We start from the raw sequence: 25,847 nt of genomic DNA on the forward strand, positions 1-25,847 counted from the left end.
ATAACATTACGATCAATCCACCTGTCTTGATGGTAGGAATCCTTGAAACAGGTAAGCCGTGTGGCAACCGATGGATTTTTTTCAACCTAGAGTTAATTCACTAATAAAAGGTTTCAAAAACTGGAACTGCTAACACATGGATCAATAAGTCTCGAGACTAAAGCAGAGATGGCTCTCGTAGTAAACCAGTAACCACGTCTTTGTAGAGTACTAACCTTTGCTTGAAACGGGTACTAATCTTTGCTCAAAATTTTAAGTCGATCCGACCAGAAACAGCTGAGTTATCGAGGTTAGAGTAAAGTCGTTTTGTAGTTTGTTTAAAAGATGGAAAAAACCGAGTTTCGTGTTTTGATAAAACATTGTTTTTTAATGGGTAAAAACACTGTGCAAGCGAAACAATGGATTGAAAAATGATATCCGGACTCTTGTCCATCAAAAGCAACGATTTGTCGGTGGTTCGCCGAGTTTAAACGTGGTTGTACCGACACAAATGACGCGGAACGTTCGGGTAGACCTGTGGAAGCCGTTACACCGGAAAATGTGAGTGAAGTGACAAAAATTATAATGAAAGATCGTAAAGTGAAGCTCCGTGAGATTGCTGAGATGACACAGATATCATATGAAAATGTATTTACTATCCTTCATGAAAAATTGAGCATGAAAAAGGTTTTTTCCAAGTGGGTGCCGCGATTGCTTTCGATGGAACAAAATGCACCCTGCCACAAGTCGATGAAAACAATGGCGAAATTGAACGAATTGGGCTTTGATCTGCTTCCCCACCCCCCATACTCACCAGATTTAGCCCCCAGTGACTACTGGCTCTTTGCTGATCTTAAAAAAATGCTCCAGGGAAAAAGATTTGGTTCAAATGAGGAGGTCATCGCTGAAACTGAAGCTTATTTTGAAGCGAAAGATAAATTTTTTTATAAACATGGTATTGAAAAATTGGAAAAACGTTGGAACCATTGTATCACCCTAAAGGGTGATTATGTTGATGAATAAAAAAAAAATTTGCAAAAAAAATGTTTCCATTGTTAGTCTCGGGACTTATTGATTCATGTGTTAAGTCAAAATGAATTTCCGTGTCGGTGTCTGAATGGCAGCAGTAGCTTCAATGATGCAGTCGTGAACGTAATGAGGGCTTTACTCGAGAAAAAAAATCATCAGACAAAAATGATCACCTACAATTTATTTTATATCGGATGTTTTTCAAACTCTTAGAAATTAAATACATACATATTAGCTAAGTAAGCGAGTTGGTACTTAGATATATGCCCGCAAGTTGGACTTAAAATTACACAGAAATAAAAAACTGTAAAATAACTTTCCATTCAATTGCCTGCTCCAAATATGTGCATGAAAATAATGTAAACTCACAAAGCATTTTTATCTGTATAACCATCAAATTCTGTGCAAAACTTGCTCCATCTTTCTTACACACACAGAACGAAAAGATGAAACTTACACGACATGTAAACCAATAGTACTATTAAACAGACATCAGTTGAAACGAAAATCTGATTTAAAACCATGATTGATGTAAAATTACATTGAAATGCATTTACTTTTTCATTGAACAAGACTGTATATTTACAAATCGCTTAGTTTTGTAATGTAACTTTCCATTCAATTACCTGCTCCAAATATGTGCATGAAAATAAATGTAAATTCACAAAATATTTTTATCTGTGCATTATAATGACAACTTTCTTCGAATCCTTTTCGTTCTTGAAGGCCTTACCTGCTTTCCGAAACTTTTTTCTTCATAATCCCCCAGAACTGTGGGGAGAAGTTCTGGAGTGGGATTTGGCTATCGTAAACTAAGGTCTCTTTTTACGCGGGGGATACGTACCGCATTGAAAAACGGGTAACTTCGGAAATCCACGTAGAAAAAAAAACGCTAAATGAAAGAAAATTTTATTTCGATGCCAAATGTCTTAAAAATGCATGAAACATCCAGATCTGGTATAACATTAATTTTTTTTTTCAAATTGGGATTTTGAAATTTTTGAAATCGAAAATTTTTTTTGAAGTCGATTGTCTTAGAAATGCATGAAATGTCGAAATCTGGTGTAATCTGAACTTGTTTTTTTAAATCGACATGCAGTCCGACCCGCTTTATTGCTGAATGTGGGACTGGCCTGGATAACAGCGCACATTTTTTGTTGAGCACTTCTTGCTTGGAAACCGTCTTGATAATCATTTGACAGATTGTAACAAAATTTTGCATATATAAACGTTTCACTCAAAACTAGTTTTTTCCTGAATTTTATTGATTTTTTACTAAGTCAATAAAAAGTTATACACAAAAGAAATTATTCCATTTTTGTCAGGTAATCAACTGCCTTGGGCCATTTTTCACTTAACATTTTTTATAACTGTACATGAAAGGTATTTGAATATTCCGCATTTAGGCATTTTAGTATATCTCCTGACCCTTATTGTGTTTTTTTTTGTAAACAGATACTTTTGTAATTTCTACATAAGAATTGAACTAGAGATTTTGTTGACATTTGGCCCAAGGCACCCTCTAGGACGGGTGCGTTGAGTCACAAGTATCATCAACTATTAGTCCGTAAACAACAAATATACCGAAATCAGCAAATTCGTTTGCCGAGATTTCTAAAAGTGTGTTAGTTTTTACTGAAATTCGGCGAGGCACTTGTAATCTAGTGTCACCTATAAATTTTGTACAGCACCGGACGTCGCCATTTCTCGTGGAGTTGAAAAATATATACGAATTGGGCGAAAGAAAATGATTTCTGTATTGCGTGAAAATCTAAGTGGAATCAAAATGTTTTTTTTTGTATATGTTTATGTTTATTTATGTATTTGTTTATTTCTAGGTAAAAGCACTGGAAGCAAATGTTTTTATTTGTGATATTTCTTTTCGAGATTTGCATGTTTTATTTTGAATTAAAGTGAGCATTAATAAAATTGATTTCAAACGCTATTGCGGAGCTGGCAAGCTCGGCAATAATCAACAGTTACCAAATTCAGTATTGCCGAGATTCTCAGTAATTATACATTTTGCCCAGAAGGTTACCGGCTGTGCCTCGGCAATTATTTCGCCGAGATTCAACAAAAAAATTTAAGCGTGTAGCTCTTTTAATAACATTTATAGTCCTTATAAGGACTGATTTGTAGAATTTTCTTCGTCGTTGTTCGTTTTTATGAATATTTTGTTCCAATTCAAACGACCAGCAGCTAATGTAACAGATCGGCTGAAAAGTTCGTATCGTTTCTAGGAGAGGGCGCCACTAGAATTAAATCCATACCATTTTCAGTTAGTACCAACCTTCAAAAAATACGTGTATAAATTTGACAGCTGTCTGATTATTAGTTTGTGAGATATTGCATTTTGAGTGAGGCTACTTTTGTTATTGTGAAGAAAATGGAAAAAAAGGAATTTCATGTGTTGATGAAACACTACTTTTTGATGAAAAAAAGTGCCGCCGATACCAAAAAATGGCTTGATGAGTGTTATCCAGACTCTGCACCGGGAGAAGCAACAATTCGTAAGTGGTTTGCAATATTTCGTACTGGTCATATGAGCACCGAAGACGATGAACGCAGTGGACGCCCAAAAGAGGCTGTTACCGATGAAAACGTGAAAAAAATCCACAAAATGATTTTCAATGACCGTAAATTGAAGTTGATCGAGATAGCTGACACCCTAAAGATCAAAGGAACGTGTTGGACATATTATTCACGAATATTTGGATATGAGAAAGCTTTGTGCAAAATGGGTGCCGCGTGAGCTCACAATCGATCAAAAACAAGAACGAATTGATGATTCTGAGCAGTGTTTGGAGCTGTTATATCGAAATAAAACCGATTTTTTTCGTCGATATATAACATTGGACGAAACATGGCTCCATCACTTCACTCCGGAGTCCAATCGACAGTCAGCTGAGTGGACTGCAAGCGATGAACCGAACCCAAAGCGTGGAAAGACTCAACAATCGGCCGGTAAGGTTATGGCGTTATATGTTGAATAATAAAAATGAATTTTGTCAAAAAAATGTGTGTTTCTATTAAACGATACGAACTTTTCAGCCGAACTGTTAGTCGCTCTTGTTTGAAGTAAAACTCACACTGCAAACGGTGCACAAAATAAATCTCGCCGTAATTTTTCCCATATCAGAGTAAGCAATGCGAACGTACAAAGGCAATATGCAAAATGCCGATTTTCTAATACCAATCATAGTAATTATTTGCGAAAAATGGTGGAGACTTTAAATGTACAACGCAGGAACTACCAAGTATGTCACTTACTACATCAAAACCGTCGTCGCACTAGTCGTCAGGAGTTTTCCTCTTCGATGCTCGTTGATGCCAAATATTTCAGAAAACTGTATTTTCAAATTTTCAAAAATTGTCATACGACTGAGAAATCATATTTACCATAGCATGTAACAAAAGCTATGTTGAATACTCGTTAAATATTAGATATATTCCTATCCGTGACACCCTTCTAAATGTCCCTGACTCAACTCTATTTTTTCGACACATCCATGCAGCGCGAAGTGCGTGGAAACCCAGAACAACTACGCTCGATGAAAATCCCAAAAATATTTACAAGTTAGTTCAGGCATATTGACTCTGAGAAAATGTTTTTCACGGACGGATCACGAATTGAAGAGGCTACTAGGTTTGGTATATTCAACAATTATGTTTCGGTCTCACTTAGGCATCTGTTTATATAGCAGAGTTAGCAGCAGTTCATTATAGTTTGAGTGTAATCGTCACATTATCTCCAAACCATTATTTTCTCTTCACAGATAGTCTGAGAGCAATTGAAGCCATTCGTTTAAACGCTGCTGGCAAAAATGAACCGTTTTTCTTGGGCAAAATAAAACAGTGCCTGAACGGCATATTGAACAATAATTATCAAATCACAATAGTTTGGGTCCCGTCTCATTGCTCTATTCCAGGCAATGAAAGAGCCGATATTTTAGCCAAACGTGGTGCTATTGAGGGTGAAATTTACGAGTGACCGATTGCTTTCAACGAATTCTATAGCGCGTCTCGCCAAAGAACACTTGCTAGCTGTCAAGCTTAAGGCATGGTTCAGGGGACTGGATGTGAGTAGGGACTTCATTCGTGTGATGTCCAGACTCATGTCCAATCACTACAGGTTAGATGCACATCTCCTTCGAATTGGACTTTCCGAAACTAATCATTGTGCTTGTGGCGAAGGTTATCGCGATATTGATCATGTCGTTTGGACATGCGTGGACTATCGTGATGTCAGATCTCAACTAATAAATTACTTGCGTACTCAAGGAAGACTATCCAATGTCCCAGTTCGCGACATTCTTGCTTGTCGTGACCTTACATACATGAAACTTCTTTATCATTTCATTAAATCCATTGGAATTCCAATTTAAATGTTATTTTATGTTAGACTGTTTTCTCTTCCATGAGTTCAACAAATAGCCAACTATATGATATTGAATAAAAGTGATGAACTGATACAAACAAACCTGAAATAGTTATAAGATCATGTACAAAATTATGAGATAAAAAAAATACTCGTTAAATATACTAAAACCTCAATTTACGCGACTTATAATTTACGCTTTTTTACTTGAAATACCGCGATTTTCTATTTAATTTACGCGACGATCGCGTAAAAAAGTTTTTGCATAATGAAGGAAATTTTTATGTATACGAATACAAAGCAATCCAACATACTTCAGTGATTTCAATATAATGAAATATACAATGCAGAATGGTTTGGTTTCATATAATTGGGTTAAGGCAATCAAAAATCAGTGTATGAACGCGTGACTGGTGACTTTTGTATGACTTCTGAGTGTAGTATGTGTTCGTAGTACTATATAAGGCAAATTGGCATACTGTGATAATGTCTGTGGAAGTTCTTGTTCATCCTAAACCTCCTTTGAATATTGGCCTTAAGGTCTACCAACATAACCGATGACATTAGTGAGTTTATTTTTCGTGGTCCGTACTCGCTGTATCATTGTGATGAATTCTGAAGAAGTGCTTGTGCTACCTGGAGCTCAGACTTCATGATCTACCAGCATAACAAAGTGCATTACCAATTTTATTTTGCACGGTCTATACTCGTGATACCACTTACAATTGGTAGGCTTATTGTAGATGCTCTGGGTCACCCAAATAATGCCTGGAGATCAGGCCTTAAGATCAACCGGAATATCTGGATCAGATCAAATTAGACAAGTTAGCAGTATGTTGCTCCATGACTATAAACAGAATTGAAAAGTTATTCATAACCTGCTGTTTGCTTGTACAGATCTTGAGATCTGTTTTCACTGAAGTTCTTGGATGACTGTGAACATACCTGGAACAGTTATACGTAAGCTAGTAAGCAATGTGTAACTTTACAAATATGAACAGCAAGCAAAAAATAGACATTAGCCGTCGTAGTTCTTACTGTGACTCAGTGTAGTCCCTGAGGACAATATTCCTAGCAGTTCTTGGATATTGGAATATCTTTTACGGATTTCCATAGTTTCAAAATATAATCAAATGGTCATAGATGCTTTTGCGTAGGTACATAATAGAATGAATTTAATGAATGAATTTAATGTTATTTATACTACAATCGAATGGAACTTAACGTGATGTTTTATTTTATTTGCGCACCCCCGACTTTGCGCGTAAATTGAGATTCCAGTGTACTACAAAAGAAATTTCAAATACGTTTAAAAATGTGAACCACTCTCTCAGGGGGGTAAATTTTGGAAAGGCGCTCCATAGTAAATTAAGACGTATTCACGTCAGAAAGCATTAGTTTGGTTTCCAATACTTAATGAGTAACATTTTGAAACATATAGATGAATTAATAATAACTAGTCTTACTGTAAACTAATCACCTGAATTTTCAAAAACCTTGCTAATCGAGCTACCTTGGGCATGTGGCAAAATCACGTGATAACGAGAGTAATGAAATGAAATAAACAAAAAATATTTAATCTTTGTAGCAAATTGCGTTCCGTGCTGGTGATGGTGAATTGAACAGAGAAGTTAGATTACTCTTCACTCACTATCAAATTGCATTTGACATAACTAATAAGAGATGAGGAGAGTTGATAGGAAAAAGAAAATTAATTCACTGCTTAGTGAGAAGGTGTAAATTGCTGGTTATTGGGAGAAAATAAGCAAAATACTACGAATTGATTTATTGATTATTGCGTTTATTTCATTCCGGCATTTACCTCACTACACATTCAGCAATAACTATATTAAATGGATATCGAGTGTCATGATAAAATACAATATGTTATGGAAATACACACAACTTGTTTACAGCTTTCTGTGTTATCTCAACTTTTTAGAAGTGTTTCACAGTACAGGGGCTTGACTGTATATTGTTCATGTATCGATCTAATCCGGTAGTATCAAATCGTCACTACTACATCTCTCGACCAACTGTACAAAGAAAGTAAAAATATTTTGCACACAAGTTAGAAATTATCCCGATTGACGCGTTCTTTCCTATGATGGTGTTAGTTATGTATGGTCACAAACGAACAAACGATTGATGAAGATCCTGCATGTTGGTGCGGATCGTACAGCGCCGATATCGGGCGACCGCAGTGTTTTGTATAGGTAGTCATCAAATATCGCTCGTCGAGAGAGGGAGTGTGTAGTTTTTGGACCGGCAAGTTCAGGGTCATTGGCAAATTCACTTTCGTCAAAATACGCAGTATACGACTGCTAAAAGTGATATAATCATCATCAACACCAGCAGTCATGGCTTTCCGTGTTCTATCGTTCTCTAATAATTTGAAGCATACCGCTCTGATCACTGAACTGCTGTCTAGATCCTTTTGCAGTGGACCCAAGAATGTTGGATTCATCGGTCTCGGAAATATGGGTGGACCCATGGCCAGCAATCTAATGGCAAAGGTTAGTGTTATGTAATGAGGTCTTCACTGTTTCCAGGCCCCCATTTTTTGTATTCATATTAGTTGGATCACGAATCAGTGTTGTCGATATAAAATGTTATCATCGACTTACAAAAAACACAAAACTTATATATTTTATACAAAACTCAGTGTAATTGCAATGTTATTTGCATTCCTAGTAGAGAAAAATTTGCATGGGAAATTCAAATTAAAACTAAGCCCATACAAATGTTAAAATTTAATAAATTCAAACAGGTCTAATGTCAAATTTAAAACTAGAATAAACTGATGTCATAATGTATATAATTTTTGAAAGTCGTTAAAAAAAATTTCAATTTTAGGAAAAGTCGTTGTAAATTAGAAAACATTATTCTTTACGTTCCGTGTTTGATTTATTGGTGCATAGCAGTTCGAACTAAACTGCTCGGGCTGCATTGTCGTTCAACTTTATCCGCTAAGCGTGCGTGAAATTTAACTCTGCTTGGGGTTTACTATTTTTATTGCACCGTTGCATAATGTCTTTATTGACATCCCTGTCAAAAACTAGTTGTGACTTATCGGTTCACCGCAGCTAGAGGTTCGTTGAAGGATTTTTTAAGGACAGATTGGTAGAAAAAAGGGGATACTATGCGCGCCCAGGGCAAGATTAGTCACGAATGAAAACTTTTTTTGGGTTTTTCTCGAAACCACATTTTTCAACTGGGTTTTTTCTCTGGCATTTTTTTATTCTAGTCCCAAATCATATCCAATTCGATACAGAATATGGAACTGTTTTGCTTTTTACTTTCCGATGATTGACTTGCAAGAAATGATGACACCCACCAACAAATCGAACGAGTTTGAGCAGCAGTTTGCCATATTCAAAAAAATAAAAAGAAGATTTCTTTCATGAAGTTTAATATGTGTACTTTTATCTGAGATATTGTTTAAACAATAAGTGGAATTTAAAAAAAACACGTTTTTTGAAAGAACCTGGCCTTCAGAAACAATTTTTGTTGTAAAGTACATTACCTAATTTAGATAATCTTTAAGTTTAACTATACACATGTGAGTCCAAAGATAAGTCACTGTTCATCGAACTTATTGCTCAAGAATCGCGTCTAAAAGAATCTTCACTATTTTTCTTATTATGTCATTCTTTTCTATTAACGTATTCAAGCTATTAGATTTTTCTTCCAAAAGTAATTGTGCTAATCACACGAGATTTCCAAAATAAAATGTGTTAATTGTTAATCACAGAATTATCAAATCAAATATTGAATCTGTCCTTGGCATTTTAGAGCTTAAGCAGTGTGCCTTAAAAATTATATTATTGAATAAAAAAAGAGTCAATGAAATTTCTTCGGTTGGGAGAAAACTACGGGTTCGAATCCCGTCTCTGTGGTAACTTTTACGCAGTTTTTATTTTTATAATAGTATTTTGTTATCGTCAGATACTGTATAAAATTTGAAAACTAGCACAAGGCGGCTCTACGTCATAACAAAGCTAACACAAATCGTTCAATGAAATGGTTTGCCTTTCTCATATAGAAAGGCTATTCAATCACTCTTTTGAACGGAGACTCGGAGTATCATATACCATTCGACTAAGTTCATCCAGATCCGTCTTCCGGTTCCGGGATTACAGTGCGATTAGTGAAAATTTTCAATTCCAAGAGTATTTTTTTCATAAGCGATAGCAAAACGAGGTGCACATTTTTATAATACTTACTGCTAAATTTTTCTAGTTGGTAGAACTTGTTAGTGAATGAATATTTAAAACTATTTTGGGGCTACTAGTCCTCGGTTTCCACTTCCGAAAGCACCGATAATAGTGAAGAAAATCTCCAAAAACGAAACTCACTTCGATTTCTTAGCAACGGTTAAGCTGATTCTCACGAATCATGATACAAATTAAAGCTCTCTTTGTATTTGAATATACTGTGCAATTTTATCAAGATCCGACTTCCGATTCCGAAATTATAGGGCAGAGTTGCCACATTAAAATTTATATTTTTTTCCAGCCAAAAAAAATAAATTTCTAATTCTTTTATTTAATTTGTACCTACTTGTTAGTGTTATATAAAAATCATGATAGCGACACTATCATGTGTCTATGCGTGTATGTGTGCGCGTATGTTGCAAATAATGTCATTCATAAAATAAAAGAGCTCATAGTCCTATAGGTTGCTATTGAATTTAACACCGTCATTCAGTGCGAAGATGCAAAAAGGGTAATATTCTTCTAGATTTGGCTTAGAACTGATTCAATTTGTAGGCTATATTAGTTACTAAACGAACCGATTTCGGCTATAATGGTTCTGAGTTCCCGGTTCCAGAAATAGCGGAAATAGTGGTCAAACAGTTTAAAACGAAACTCACTCAATTTTCTCAGAGATGAATTGTTCGATTTTCACAAACAGGCTAAAAGAAGTGCCTATAGTTTCATAGGTTGCTGTTTAATTTTATCCGGGTCCGATTTCCGGTTCCAGACCTATAGGGTAAAGAGTGTTTAATCATTTAGTGCGACGATGCAAAATAAAGAAAAATTCTAATTAATTCACAGAATCTTCTAGTGATATTTTTGAAAATATAAGTAATATGAGAAAGGCATCATTACACCACTAGGTGGATTAAAAAAGGTTTTTTGAATAATACCACAATAATATATATGAGAATAATAGTAATAAGATAAACGCATAGATAAATCACCAGGAATAAAACAGGGTTTTTGCAGATTGATAAATCTTGGTTAATTTTTCAAAAGGACGTATAAGCAAGTGACAGTTTCTCTTTGTTTACTTTCTTTTCTATTAATTACCAAGGGGTTTCCACGTTTATCACTTAACTCTTTGCATGAAATGATACCCGAAACTTTCGACTTTCAAACAGAATAGTGATATCAAAGAAAATCTTTCTAATCACTTCACAATAATCGAAAGAGAGAGTGATTAAAAAGAAACTGTCACTTGCTTATACGCCCTAATGAAAAATCAACCGAGAAATATTTTATGATCTTTCTGCAGTCTCGTACCCAGAGGGGGCCCTGGCATTAAAAACAGATATTTAATTAGAAGGTATCAGACATGTGTTATAGAAATAACAAGAGAGTAACCGTAAAGAAATGTAATACAATAAAAGTTCCAGTGGAAAAGTCTGTTAAAAATATCCGTAAAAGACACACTGAGAAACAATCCCAAAATTGTTCAAGATACTCATGCAGCTGTGGAATGAATATTGTCTTTGAAATGTCAATTATCAAATAAAATTTAACTCATTTATATAGAAGATATATTGACCGAAATGTCAAGTTCAAACTAAATGTTTACATAACCCACGACTTTAACAGTCAGTACTGTTAACCATGTGAACATTTCTCATTCATCGCCAGCAAAAATCATATCTAATTTAGAAAAGAAATTACTGGGAGGCCGGCCGCATTTCTTTCATTTACCGTGATTTTGTTGTGCGTCAGTAACAGTGTTTGAGGGGCATGTCTGCAGGTCGCTCATATATACAAACTCATATGCTATCTGCTTATCAGTGTTTCATATTGTTACGTAAAATGCACACTCCGGCACACATGTTACCGGTCGTTTCAGCCGGTGGGCTGATTCTGGTTATTTATTGATAAGGGTAATTACTACGAATGCTTTTGACATCAACAAGTCGCATAACCTTTTAATCATTTCAAGAACCGGTTAGCAATAGATTCATATAAAAGAATAAAAATATTACCGAATTTTGAACAGCTGACCGTTCGGTAATCAGTTCGGTAATTCAATTGATTGCTGAGCGTTCGGTAATGGAAATTTTGTTGACCTGTCAAAAAACTACCGAACATTCAGTAAATTTAGTGGTGTTAACTAACGGACGGTTCGGTAATTTTTTTAATTTTGGTTGAAATTAAAATTAAAAATCAATTGAAAAAGGTTTTCGGATTTCCAAATAATTAAAACTTTTCATTCATTGATTATGCTTTTCTATTTTAGAAATGTGTATTCCTTGATTTTTCGCTGCAAAGTGTGAAAAAATTTAACTTCAGCCGTCATTTGGCAAATACCCAAACTAAAAATGTGTTTGAGTTTATCCAGCGTATTACTTTCTTCGCCATTGATTTCAATGTCGAAGTTTGAAGTTCATACTGCTCATCTGTAGGTGAGAAAACGTTCACTGTTTACGCAAAATGGACATTTCAGTCGGATGTTTTTCAATTATATGTCGCTTCAAGGAATAAAAATTGACATAGCGCGCATTGCATATCAAAAAAGTGCGTTTTTAGAATGATTTGAATTCTACGCGTTTAAAATTCTCAAAATGGTTACTGTTTGACAGTTAGTTTTCTTTCGTTTCTATATTTCCCGAAGTTCGGTAATAAAAAATTATTTTACAGTGCGGACGGTATGTTTTTACCATACTCGGCGACTATTCATATTTACCGTATCAAATGTGCTTTTTTAAACCTAATTCTGTAAAAAAAACTGCGTGCAACTGATCGTACTGTAAAAATTTACATAATACTAAAATTCGTACACCGGAAAATTGGTTATTTCTAATGTTTACCGAAAGTTTTCGTCAGAGAAGTTACCGAACAGCGAAATAAAATCTTAGTGTGTAGAATACAAAGTAAGTGATAAATAATTGACGGACATTAAGGTCTGAGGACAGAGAGCCACGTGTTGAGTTTTAAATCGACCACGTGGCTCGCTCAATTCCCTTTGCGCATTGTATTTCTCTTGTACTCTCTCTCGTATATGAGCAAACTGTACCGGGTTACCAGCATACATTTTATTATTTTGATGAGAAGTTTTATCACATTAATCTATCGTATGGGTTGGGCATTACATGGATTCCAATGAACAATGAAAAAATATTCAACTTTCACAAAGATTGAATGTCTGTGTGTTTGGCAGCCTTGTCGAGCCAATTTTATTTCTCTCTCCTTTCTCAGAATGCTATCAGGAAACCAAAGCGAAAAAAAATGGTGGATGCATTGAAACTGACTTTGTTTCACAGAAAAATACAAGACTTTATTTTTATCGCGATAACATAACATGTTTTTATGTACTAATCGCATCTAAACTAAATTATATAGACCTTGTCACGGTAGATTTATGATACAAGCCTTCAAAACCGAGATATTCGATGAACAAGTAGAGGTATGCATTTCCGAGCGTTCCAATTTTCAGCAGTTCTTCAGTCAGAAAAAAATACAACAAGACCGCTAAACTCAATGAATCATTCTGAAAATTTCACAGAATATTCTCAACTAAATTACGAAGACATTGTCAGGTGGGTTTTTCTATATTCTGCACCGTTTCCAAGAAAATTTAATTTGAAACGGGAAAATAGCAAAAAACCTACCACTTTACGGTACAGTCCTCAGCCCTTGAGGGCTGAGGCCAGTGTATTTTAGGGTGATTTAGAGGGCTATTTTCACGCTTCAAATCTGATTTTCTCAGAAACGATGACGAATATAAAAAAACCCAACTGACAATCTCTTAGAAAATTAGTCGAGGTCGTCATCGTCTTTCTGAACGTCGAGGAAGTCTTCTTTCTGAGGGAGCTTTTCATAGCTGAAAACGCCGTCTTTCAACTTGTTCATTGAATATCTCGCCCTCGAAAGCATGGATTAAAAATCTATCCTGACAATGTCTAGATACATTCAGTAATAGCCGTTCAACCGAGAAGGTTGTGTATAGAAGCGTACAGTTTAATAACGCTGGTTGGTTTACACGCGTTAAATACGACAACGGTTGAACTACAGGTAGAGACCTGTTGGCAGCAGCCGTTAAAACGTATAGTCGTGCTGCATAAGAGAGCCCTAGTGCTGGGCCAAGCTGGTGAAGGAAACAACAAAGGGCGTTTCCCAAACTCTACCCAGGCCGCAATATACAGCCACAAGTGCTGAGCAGGAGAGTGCAAAGGCACATCGAAGAGGAAGAGTGCAAAGGCACATAGAAGCAGGAGAGTGCAAAGGCACACCGGTGCGAAGGCACTTCGGTGCAGAAGCATATCGGTGCGGAGCACAAGGAAGAAGGAGACAAGACAACTCGGTCTTTCCACTGCCATACAACACGCAGGTATACACCGGTGACCTGCGCTGGTTACAGCTGGCGAAGACGAAAGCAAATCGGAATTCGAGTGGTGCTGGATGTCAGGTAGCAGTAGCATCACATCCAACAAGAACATCTAGAGCAACGAGAATCTACACGGCAGTGCAACGGAGATAGACAACAATTTCAAGGTAGAAGTTTTTTCTTTTCCTTTTGATTGAGTACTGTGTAGTGTTGGTTTCAAATTTTATTTTAAAGTTTAGTTAAAAATTTTAATGTAATGGATGAATCCATGGACGTAAATCCTAGCATGAATCCGATACCCCCACGAACGAAAAAATATCAGGAGAGCTCTTCTGGGCCTTGGATAGTCTTTTTTAGACGTATATCAAAGCCATTAAACATTTTTCAAATTAATAAAGGTTTGACATCACGATACTCTTCAATCAAAGAGATCATAAAAGTAAATAACGATAAAATTCGTGTTGTGGTAAATAATTTGAAACACGCGAATGATATTGTCTCTTCGGAACATTTCAATAAAGAGTATAAAGTTTACATACCCTCCAAAGATGTCGAAATTGACGGTGTTGTTACCGAAGCGAGTCTTTCGGTAGATGATTTACTCAAGCATGGTGTTGGTCGTTTCAAGAACTCTATGCTTGAGGGTGTGAAAATACTGGAGTGCAAACAACTGTACTCAGTAGTTCATGAAGAGGAAAAAAAAGTTTATCGCCCATCAGACTCGTTTCGAGTGACATTTGCCGGGTCTGCGTTGCCGTCCCATGTCTATGTCGATAAAATTCGCCTCCCTGTTCGGCTTTTTGTTCCAAATGTAATGAATTGTACGATCTGCAAAAAATTCGGCCACACAGCTACTTACTGTAGTAATAAACCAAAATGTATTAAGTGTGAAGGGCCTCATAAAGATAATGATTGCAACAAGGAAATTGAAAAATGTATTTATTGTGGGAATAGTCCTCATGATGATATTTCAGTATGCACTGCATTTAAAGTGCACAAAGACAAAATTAAGCTTTCTTTAAAAGCACGGTCTAAGCGCACATATGCAGAAATGCTTAAAACGGTCATTGATGTCCCTCCTTTGGAAACCGAAAACGGGTTTTCAAATCTAGAGGAACCAGAGGACTCTGACTCTGACGAAAATAGTGAAGGTAATTCGTTTATCACTACCCAAGGGTCAGTTAAGAGAAAGAAGTCTTCCTCCAAATTACCAAAAATGACACCTAAAATTTCATCTTCAAAAAAAGATCCCCGTGTTAAACAAAAAAAGTCAAAACCAAAGACTGTGCCTCCTGGTTTGTCAAATTCACAAACCAATCCAGGATCTAGTACAGAAAAAGATAATAATCCAGTGGGCTCCATTTCACAGCCACCAACAGGATTACTGAAGTTTTCGGAAATTGTTGAATGGATTTTCTCAGCATTCAATATATCTGAACCCTTAAAGACCCTCATAATGGCATTCCTTCCAATAGCTAGAACCTTTTTGAAGCAGTTATCAGCTCAATGGCCAATTGTCTCAGGTTTTGTATCTTTTGATGGATAATTTATCACCCGTCGCAAATGATACAATCACTGTCCTGCAGTGGAATTGTCGAAGCATCATGCCAAAACTTGATTCATTTAAAATATTATTGCATAGTCAAAAATGTGATGTATTTGCTTTATGCGAAACATGGCTTACTTCAAACATAGCTTTAAATTTTAATGATTTTAACATTATACGTCTCGATAGAGACTCTCCGTATGGTGGAGTGCTTTTGGGAATTAAGAAATGCTATTCCTTTTATAGATTAAACATCCCTTCAACTTCTAGTATAGAAGTTGTTGCTTGCCAAATAAACATTAAAGGCAAAGATATTTGCATAGCTGCGGTTTATATTCCTCCAAAAGCACAAGTTGGACAGCAACAGCTTAATGAAATGGTTGAAGCCCTTCCTGCACCACGATTGATTCTGGGGGATTTAAATTCGCACGGTATTATGTGGGGTTCCGTTTACAATGATAGCAGATCATCTTTAATACAAAACATTTGTGACAATTTTAGCATGACGGTATTAAATATGGGTAGCATGACACGGATCCCAAGACCTCCGGCACGCCCAAGTGCATTAGATCTATCTCTTTGCTCAACATCAATTCGACTAGATTGCACCTGGAAAATACTGCCTGATTTACACGGTAGCGATCATTTACCAATCATCATCTCAATTAGCAGTAGCAATTGCATTGCTACTTCCGCTAGTATTCCATATGATTTGACAAAAAATATCGACTGGATTAAATACCAAAGTAGTATCTCTAGTATTTTGAATTCAATGGAAGAGCTCCCTCCACTTGAAGAATATGACTTCCTCATTTGTTCGATTCTGGAGGCAGCAGAACAATCCCAAACTAAACGCTTTCCTGGGCCAACGACTAACAGAAGGCCTCCCAACCCCTGGTGGGACAAAGAGTGCTCAGAGGCTAAACTCGCAAAACAAAATGCTTGCAAGACGTTTCTAAAACGGGGAGGAGGAACTCCTCAGAATTTTGAAAAACTTATGGTTTTAGAAACCAAGTACAAGAGCATACTTCGAGCCAAAAAATGTAGCTATTGGAGACATTTTGTCGAAGGTTTGTCAAGAGATACCTCAATGAGCACTCTTTGGAACACGGCCAGACGAATGAGGAATCGTAACGTGGGCAATGAGAGTGATGAATACTCGAACCGATGGATATTTGACTTTGCTAGGAAAGTTTGCCCAGATTCTGTTCCTACGCAGAGCATTATACGGGAATCTCCTCCTAATAATGGTTTTATTAATAACCCATTTTCAATGATGGAATTTTCTATAGCACTCTTGTCTTGTAACAATAACGCTCCAGGGTTGGACAGAATTAAATTCAACTTGGTGAAGAATCTGCCCAACCTCGCAAAAAGACGTTTGTTGGAATTGTTCAACAAGTTTCTTGAGCAAAATATTGTTCCACCTGACTGGAGACAAGTGAAAGTTATCGCCATTCAAAAACCGGGGAAACCAGCTTCCAATCACAACTCATATAGACCCATTGCGATGTTGTCCTGCATCAGAAAATTGTTCGAAAAAATTATTCTACGACGTCTCGACACTTGGGTCGAGACGAACGGTTTGTTGTCAGATACTCAGTTTGGCTTCCGTAGAAATAAAGGGACGAATGATTGCCTTGCATTACTTTCGTCTGACATCCAAATTGCCTTCGCTCAAAAGCAACAAATGGCATCTGTATTTTTAGACATTAAAGGAGCATTTGATTCAGTTTCCATTGATGTTCTTTCAGACAAGCTTCACCAAAATGGACTCCCAGCGGTTATAAATAATTATTTGCACAACCTTTTGTCAGAGAAACACATGCATTTTTCACATGGCGATTTGGCAACACTCAGAAATAGTTACATGGGTCTCCCGCAAGGCTCATGCCTCAGTCCGCTCCTCTATAATTTTTACGTAAATGACATTGACAGCTGTCTAGTAACCCCATGTACACTAAGACAATTGGCAGATGATGGCGTGGTTTCAGTTACTGGACCCAAAGCTATTGATCTGCATAAACCATTGCAAGATACCTTAGATAACTTGTCCGATTGGGCTGTTCATCTTGGTATCGAATTCTCTGCGGAGAAAACAGAGTTAGTCGTCTTTTCAAGAAAGCATGATCCCGCGCAGCTTCAGCTCCATATGATGGGAAGAATGATCCAACAGGTTTTAACTTTTAAATACCTCGGGGTGTGGTTCGATTCCAAATGCACGTGGGGAGGACACATTAGGTTTCTGATAACAAAATGCCAACAAAGAGTAAATTTTCTTCGAACAATAACAGGATCTTGGTGGGGTGCTCATCCGGAAGATCTAATAAAATTGTATCAGACAACGATACTTTCAGTGATGGAATATGGATGCGTTTGCTTTCGTTCCGCTGCAAACTCTCATATTATCAAACTGGAGCGAATTCAGTATCGTTGTTTGCGAATTGCTTTAGGGTGCATGCATTCGACACATACAATGAGTCTTGAAGTTCTGGCGGGAGTTCTTCCATTAAAAGATCGATTTTGGGAGCTAATAAGATGTGAGGTGCTGAATCCCATGGTAATTAATAATTTCGAACGACTAGTCGAGCTTCGATCTCAAACAAAATTCATGACAGTATATTTTAACCATATGTCACAGGAAATCAACCCTTCAAGATATATTCCTATCCGTGTCAGCCTCCTAAATGTCCCTGACTCAACTTTATTTTTCGATACATCCATGCAGCGCGAAGTGCGTGGAATCCCGGATCATCTACGTTCGACGGAAATCCCAAAAATATTTTCAAGTAAGTTCAGGCATATTGACTCTGAGAAAATGTTTTACACGGACGGATCGCGAATTGAAGAAGCGACAGGGTTTGGTATGTTCAACAATAATGTTTCGGCCTCATTTAGGCTTCAAGAACCTGCATCTGTTTATATAGCAGAGTTAGCAGCAGTTCATTATAGTTTGAGTGTAATCGTCACATTATCTCCAAACCATTATTTCCTCTTCACAGATAGTCTGAGTGCAATTGAAGCCATTCGCTCAAACATGACTGGCAAGACTGAACCGTTTTTCCTGGGCAAAATAAAACAGTGCCTGAACGACATATTGAACAATAATTATCTAATCACTATAGTCTGGGTCCCGGCTCATTGCTCCATTCCTGGCAATGAAAGAGCCGATATTTTAGCCAAACGTGGTGCTATTGAGGGTGAAATTTATGAGAGACCAATTGCTTTCAACGAATTCTATAGCTCGTCTCGCCAAAGAACACTTGCCAGCTGGCAAGCTTCTTGGGATAAAGATGATCTGGGTCGGTGGATGCACTCAATTATTCCGAAAATATCGACAAAGGCATGGTTCAGGGGACTGGATGTGAGTAGAGATTTCATTCGTGTGATGTCCAGACTCATGTCCAATCACTACACGTTAGATGCACATCTCCTTCGAATTGGGCTCTCCGAGACTAATCATTGTGCTTGTGGCGAAGGTTATCGAGATATTGATCATGTCGTTTGGACATGCGTGGAGTATCGTGATGTCAGATCTCAACTAATAAATTCTTTGCGTACCCAAGGTAGACTATCCAATATCCCAGTTCGAGACATTCTTGCTTGTCGTGACCTTTCATACATGAAACTTATTTATCATTTCATAAAGAAAACTGGAGTTTCAATTTAATAAAGGCCCCTTTCAAGACTTAGTTCTGATCCCAGCTGCGTCCATGAGTTCAACCAATAGCTAAATTAGAATAAAAATAATGTAATGATACAAACAAACTCGAAACAGTTTATGAAATTATTAACAAAATGTCTGAAAATAACAGCTTATTTTATAATTTATAGAAGTTAATCGTTTGGTTCAAATAATATTTCCGAGTAGATTTCATAATTAATGACGAGTTACCTAAGATGATATTTAAGTAATAAGAGAATATGTTTTAATAAATGCAAAACGTTGTGACTATGTTAGAATTAAATTAGGATAAGAATATTATGTAAAAGTGATGCTACGGCGAAGAAAAACTTATGTAAACTGCCTTAAGAAATAAACGTATTTATGAAAAAAAAAAATGTCTAGATAATTTAGTTTAGATGCGATTAGTGCATAAAAACATAAATGTTGTCGCGATGAAAATTAAGCGAAAGTTATTCTTGTGGAGGTAAGTCGGTTTCTATGTCGGCGCCATTTTAGTTCCCTGGTAACGTAACGAAACATGAGAGAGAAATAATCGGCTCAGCAAGGCTGCCAAACAAGCGGTAGCTTTATTGTATTTTATGTGATGTAGTCAAATTTGTAACCGAAAATATCAAAACTTTCTTGGTCACTCGGCCACATCGAGAGTTATTCAGAACATTTGCGAGAGAGCATTGGGGGAAACGTAATACGCAGAGCGAGCCACGTGGTTATACGCGACCTACTGGCCTCAGCCCTTAAGGAGCAGCTTCTAGGAGCTGGATTTAAATTAGCCTACACAGATGATTTGAAGCTGTATCTCGTTGTTTGTAGAGTAGAAGATTGCAGGCGACTACTATTCCTGCTTACGTTGTTTGTATACCCGTAAAAATATAAACCATTGATTTTACAGCATAAACAATTGATTCACAATTAGATCTATGGATTACAATACATTTTATTAATACATATTTTATTTATCTTGACAAGATTTCCAACCACTCAATATATCGTTTTTACGATTCACAATTGAATTTATTGTAAACGTGGTGTTTCAAACAATATGCAAACTGTAAAACTGATTGTTTTCCAAAACATGTATGAGAAAATTTTATGATTTGAATTGTTACGATACTTAACAACCTATACATTCTATTGTAAAAAGCAAGTTCACAATTAATTGAATAGTGTATAACAATATATTAAAATATTGTTTCAATGGTCAAAGCAATTGTGGATGGTTTTGTAACAACAAATCGTATTGTTTTCTAAAATATTTTTTATTCGGGTATTGACTTGCGAAAAATAAACCCATCATTAAACCTCCTGTAATTTTCAACTATAACATTGATAGTACAATTATCTCAAGAGTCAATCAAGTGTGTGACCTTGGAGTGCATTGAGATGCTGAACTGACCTTCGATTTCCGTGTTTTCGAAAGGTGCACGTTAATTTGGTTTCCTCTCTGAAATTACAAAAAGACTTCAATAAAACGAAGAGAAAAAATGCGTGTTGTCGGTTACGTCCTTTATACCAGTATATTTCCAAACCCAACTGATTCGTAGCCTGAATCGTCGAATAGTCGATACGGACGTAAGCAAGCATGCCCACTTGCACGCGGCGGGCAGATTTCCCCCCAGACGGCTGGCTATATCTGCCAGCCATTTTTGCCGGAATTCTGCCAGAATTCCGGCAAAAGTCTGGCAACAATGCAACAACCGTTTCCGGCAGAGAATTTCGCCTAGCGGTTATTAACGGTTCTTTTTCTGTCGGATTCTTGCCATACAAGATTGGCAGAACCGTTTTGAATCGGTTCTACATTTTTAGCGTCTTGGATCTATTTTTTCAATAAAAAGTACATATGAAAGGCAATAAGTTATTGCCCTTCATATATACTAATTATGGAAAATGTTATTGTCAATAACATTGCTTTCTCACTACCAAACATATCCATAATTTAATCTTATTTACCTCGTCTCAAGATTCGTTTCTTGTATGTACATGCGGGATTGACGAATATCAAATGAAATCGAATAAAAAGAAATAAAAAAGCAAGAGGAGAGAAATAAACAAGACACGTACGGCGAGATAATGACGCAATTTCGCCTGGTCAATTTCGACAGCTGCCGGAATGCAGCCAGCCTTCTGACGGTTGCCAGAATTCCTTACAAGCGGGTGGTGATACAAAATCAGCGGGAAAAACAGATCAAATCTGTATAAAACGCAGTGCTGTCAACTGTTTTTTCCAAAAATCTGTATTTACCGGAAAAATCTATCTGTACAATATCTTTCTCGAAAAATCAAACATCGATTTAGTGCGGAAACTGATTTTGCGACCAAAACAAAAGGTCGTTCGATCTGATTTACCCCTATGGAATCCAACACAAAAACTGAAAATCGGTATTTATCTGTATGAAAATTGAAATATCGGTATTTTGAGAGAGCATATCTGTATTCCTGTATCGAGTCCAAAAATCGGTATAAATACCGATAAATCGGTATAGTTGGCAGCGCTGATAAAACGTTCAAAACGACGAATGTAACAATGAGAGATTCTCTTTGTTTACTTTCTTATTCGATTATTGTGAAACATTTCTGATTTTTTCGGTAATTTCTTCAGTGCAGATTCAAAGATGATAGCTTTAGTTACTATTATCGGTAAAAAAAATGGAGTGAAGGATTGCTAAGAGTACCGTAATAATCGAAAGAGAAAGTAAACAAAGAGAATCTCTCATTGTTACATTCGTCGTTTTGAACATTTCATACAGAAGTAACAAATGTTATCAAACCTTCTTCATTACAACTTAAGCCTGTACCAGAACTGATAGTTTAAAGATGGATGGGCGTTGTACGATGTTTAAAAGTGTGATTGATTCGAACGTAAACGGGAATACGAATTTGATATACTTTCGAACGTATCGGATTCGGTCGTAAACAAGAATGAGGGTGAACAAGTACAATCCTTAAATATCTGCGGCGTCAATCAGAAATCTGTAAATTCAGGTATAAATCTGCATAAGTTGCATCACTAGTTTTCATATACTGGACTTATTTGTATGTGTGTACTGCGGGAAACGGACTGTGCAAATATTTTTTTCGCAGGTGTCTAATCAAGTATGAAAAGCGCTATAAGAACGCATCGATTCTCACCAACCTAATCATCTCGTTTTCAAGTGCATAATATGTTAAACAAGATACCGATAAATATACCATTGATGTATAGTTTTTACGCGGAACATAAATACATTAATTTGCACTTGTCACAAAATGCAATTTAATTATAGTCCCTGTGGATTCCCAACTGCACGGAAAAGCCGACGGTCGCAAAACAACTAAAATATTAGTTGTTTTTTTTCTGAATTTTATTGGTTAAAATCTGATACAAATAAACGATTGTTGATTCACGCGTCAAGCATTTTTAATTACATTGGCATGAACTGTTCGACAATACACTACTCGCAGGTGAAATTTAAACATTTATACCTTAGCAATATCTATTCAGCACAATTAAAACTTCAATTGCCGTTTAATATTTTCAAAATGAACTCTTTCGCGTAAAGTGAAGAGGAAACCAACTGGCAGCTTTCGATAACAGCAATTTTGTTTACCTATATGGTCATGTAAAAATCAACCGATATGTTAGTTGAAACATTATTTTAGTTAAAATAACTGGGGCACGAAACAATTGGGGTTCTCCGTGTGTTAATATAAATTTTAATAATCATACTATTTGTGCACTAATGAATATTTTGCAGTTTTTTGTGTTTATATACCAAAAAAATATTGAATTTTCAAATTAACATTTGACGTCAACGTAAATTTGGAAACTCGTTAATTTTACTTCTACTTGAACAATTGAAGTAATGTCGAACCCGAAGCAGTTGAATTACAATATTTTTAACGATATTTAAAGAAGAATCAAATGTTTCATCACGGAACGGGCAATAGAATAACAACGGTTAAAAATTTGTTAATGGCGAAGAGATATTGGAGAGATACAAACTTTTGATGTTTAATATACAATACGTACTTTTGATGAATAATATAAGAAAATTTTACTCTTTTCAGGGACATAAACTCCACGTTTTCGACATTTCGGCGAACGCTAAAGATGCCTTGAAAGCCAAAGGTGCCGCCACTTACGAAAATGTTTCGGACTTGGCCAAAGCATCGGATTTTGTTATCACGATGCTGCCCAACAACGACATTGTGGCAAACACCTATGACACCATCTTGGCCGGAGGAATCAACACCAGTACCATGTTCGTCGATTCCAGCACTATCGATCCTAATGTGGCGAAGGCGGTTCAGAAGAAAATAAAGGCAGCCGGTGGCACTTTTGTCGATGCACCGGTGTCCGGTGGTGTACCTGGAGCTCAGAATGCCACATTGACGTTTATGGTTGGCGGAACTCAGGAGGAATATGATCGCGTCAAGGGTTTGCTAGAAGGTATGGGCAAGAAAATCACTCATTGTGGAAGTTACGGAATGGGTCAAGCTGCAAAAGTATGTAACAATATGATGCTCGGGATCTCGATGTGCGGACTGGCTGAGTGCATGAACCTGGCGATCAGGTGAGAACACATTTTATCCGGAAATGGTAGTTAATAATGATGTTATCCACAGACTTGGGTTGGACGCGAAAGTATTTGCTGATATTATCAATGCATCCACTGGTCGCTGCTGGGCCTCGGAAGTCAATAACCCAGTGCCTGGACTGATTCCTAACGCACCAGCAGCAAAGGAATACGCTGGAGGTTTTGCTACTGGCTTGATAACCAAGGATCTAGGGATTGCCTCTGCTGTGGCAACCACTTCAAATACGCCAATTCCATTAGGAGCTCTGACTCACCAAATCTATCGCACACTAATGGCCAAAGGACTGGCTAACAAAGACTTCTCCGTCGTGTACGACTTTATTAAAAATAACGATAAAGCTTAGGTCGATATTATAATCAAGTGCAAGCATTTTCTACTTTCAAAGTTACGTCTTCCAGAGCATGCATTTATCATTTTATCCTAATTGCGAAGGATAAGAACAGTCGCATTTGTTGTATTCAGTAAATAGATATAAAAATACATGTGCTTTCTATGAAAAACCGTTTATTTATTCTTAGAGTTACGGAGATCATTATTGAGAACATCCTGTTTGAACACGTATTCCCTTGCATATCCGTTGTTGGGTGGATCACAGCTATTTTCACATGTGTAAATAACCAAACTGCCCCAATCAATGTTTTCATTTTTAAGACTGTTCAACAATTGGGGCATTACCTAAAAAAACACAAGTTAGTTGAAGCAATGCCAATTTGGTATAGTTACGTAGACAATATTTTATAAGCAACAACTTAAATTAAATACTCACCTGACACTCAAATATTCTTGCGGAACCACAGTAATCGCACGGAGTGACAGTTTCTGGTACAACCGACGAGAGCCAGAGTGGTTTTCCTCCTCGTTCATATCTTAAAATCTGAAGAAAAACGAAGAATTAAGATATAGAAGCATTAATTGTTCAAAACTTACCTGGTCAGGATCAGTTGCAATTCTTTTTTTGAATTTGGAAAAATATTTGTCTTCTGTTTGGTCAACATAGCTTTCAAGTTCACTTTCGGAAAGATTTTCCATGTCACCGGCTTTACCATCTTCCACCAACTTACGATACTGCTCCATCTGAATCTGCTCACTTTCTTGATCGGACAATTTCTTCACTGGTTCCTAAAGTACAGTTCTAAAAGTATCAATTTCAATTCTCACGCAGGAAACTCGCTTACCATGTCTTCCGGTTCCGTGACAATCTCGTACTGTGGAAACAATATACTAGAAACAGAGCTGGTCGTTTCCTGACCACATGCTGTCTTATGACCCTGCTTCCAATCGATACGCTGATGAACTACCCCGCAATAGTTGGTAGTTTTGCACTTCGAGCAAAGCTGTGGTCCCCTACACCCACACACAACGCAGAGCGGAACAGGTGACGGGAGTGGATCCGAAGGAGCATTCTCACTTGGAGGATTGTATTCATAGTAATCATTCTTCCGGGGCAGTTGAGACCGAAATATTTTGATGTTTCTATGATTTACAACAAAATCGTTACGTACTATTAAATAGTTGCATTTGCATCAAATTTACTTACTTACACTGGTTTGGTTGGTAACAAGTCGATTTTAAACAAACGAATACAAATAACATTCTATGGAAACAATTTTCCTTCTCTTCCAGTGGAGCATATATCTGTAAAAGCAGTGTATTAGAAGATTATTATCCTACAAAATTTTTGCATCGTACCTGACACATGAAGATGGTCGGCTCATTGCACTCATCACAAAGTAAATCCTTCGGTTGGGGTATGTTTTTCAAATCAAGCCAGGCCGGTTTACCTCCTACTTTACTTCGAAAAAACTTGTTTGTCAATAACCATTCTTCACAAGTTTCTAAAAATCCTAAATCAACAGAGCTGCACATGGCTATTCCTTGCCAAAAATCTTGAAATTAAGCCAAACACGTTTATAGCAGAGATGCCAGATTTAACGATGCAAAACAAAACGGGTAGAGTCAGTTTCCTCAGTTTCAATGTCTCTAAAATAAACTTCTGAGATTTGCAGAATATCTTCGTAAATAACAACTCAGTAACATTTAAAAATGTTTACAACATCTTCAGCAATTATAAGAAATCG

The 25,847-nt window shown here is 36.7% G+C and overlaps 2 protein-coding genes across 2 annotated transcripts; one reads left to right on the forward strand and one right to left on the reverse strand.

Annotated features, from left to right (window-relative positions):
- The first annotated feature begins 7,579 nt into the window (after positions 1-7,579).
- On the forward strand, positions 7,580-24,269 carry LOC131435843 (probable 3-hydroxyisobutyrate dehydrogenase, mitochondrial). The gene is made up of 3 exons (XM_058604076.1): positions 7,580-7,902; positions 23,239-23,744; positions 23,797-24,269. Exons 1-3 carry the CDS (start codon positions 7,747-7,749, stop codon positions 24,110-24,112), a joined length of 978 nt encoding a protein of 325 aa, XP_058460059.1. The 5' UTR covers positions 7,580-7,746; the 3' UTR covers positions 24,113-24,269.
- Positions 24,257-25,671, reverse strand: LOC131435842 (programmed cell death protein 2). Its single transcript, XM_058604074.1, has 6 exons — positions 25,459-25,671; positions 25,307-25,404; positions 24,945-25,242; positions 24,697-24,888; positions 24,536-24,643; positions 24,257-24,444 (listed from the first exon to the last, which is right to left on the reverse strand). Exons 1-6 carry the CDS (start codon positions 25,633-25,635, stop codon positions 24,274-24,276), a joined length of 1,044 nt encoding a protein of 347 aa, XP_058460057.1. The 5' UTR covers positions 25,636-25,671; the 3' UTR covers positions 24,257-24,273.
- Positions 25,672-25,847: the final 176 nt, after the last annotated feature.

The sequence above is a fragment of the Malaya genurostris genome, chromosome 3 (assembly GCF_030247185.1).
Source record: "Malaya genurostris strain Urasoe2022 chromosome 3, Malgen_1.1, whole genome shotgun sequence".
Lineage (NCBI taxonomy): Eukaryota > Metazoa > Arthropoda > Insecta > Diptera > Culicidae > Malaya > Malaya genurostris.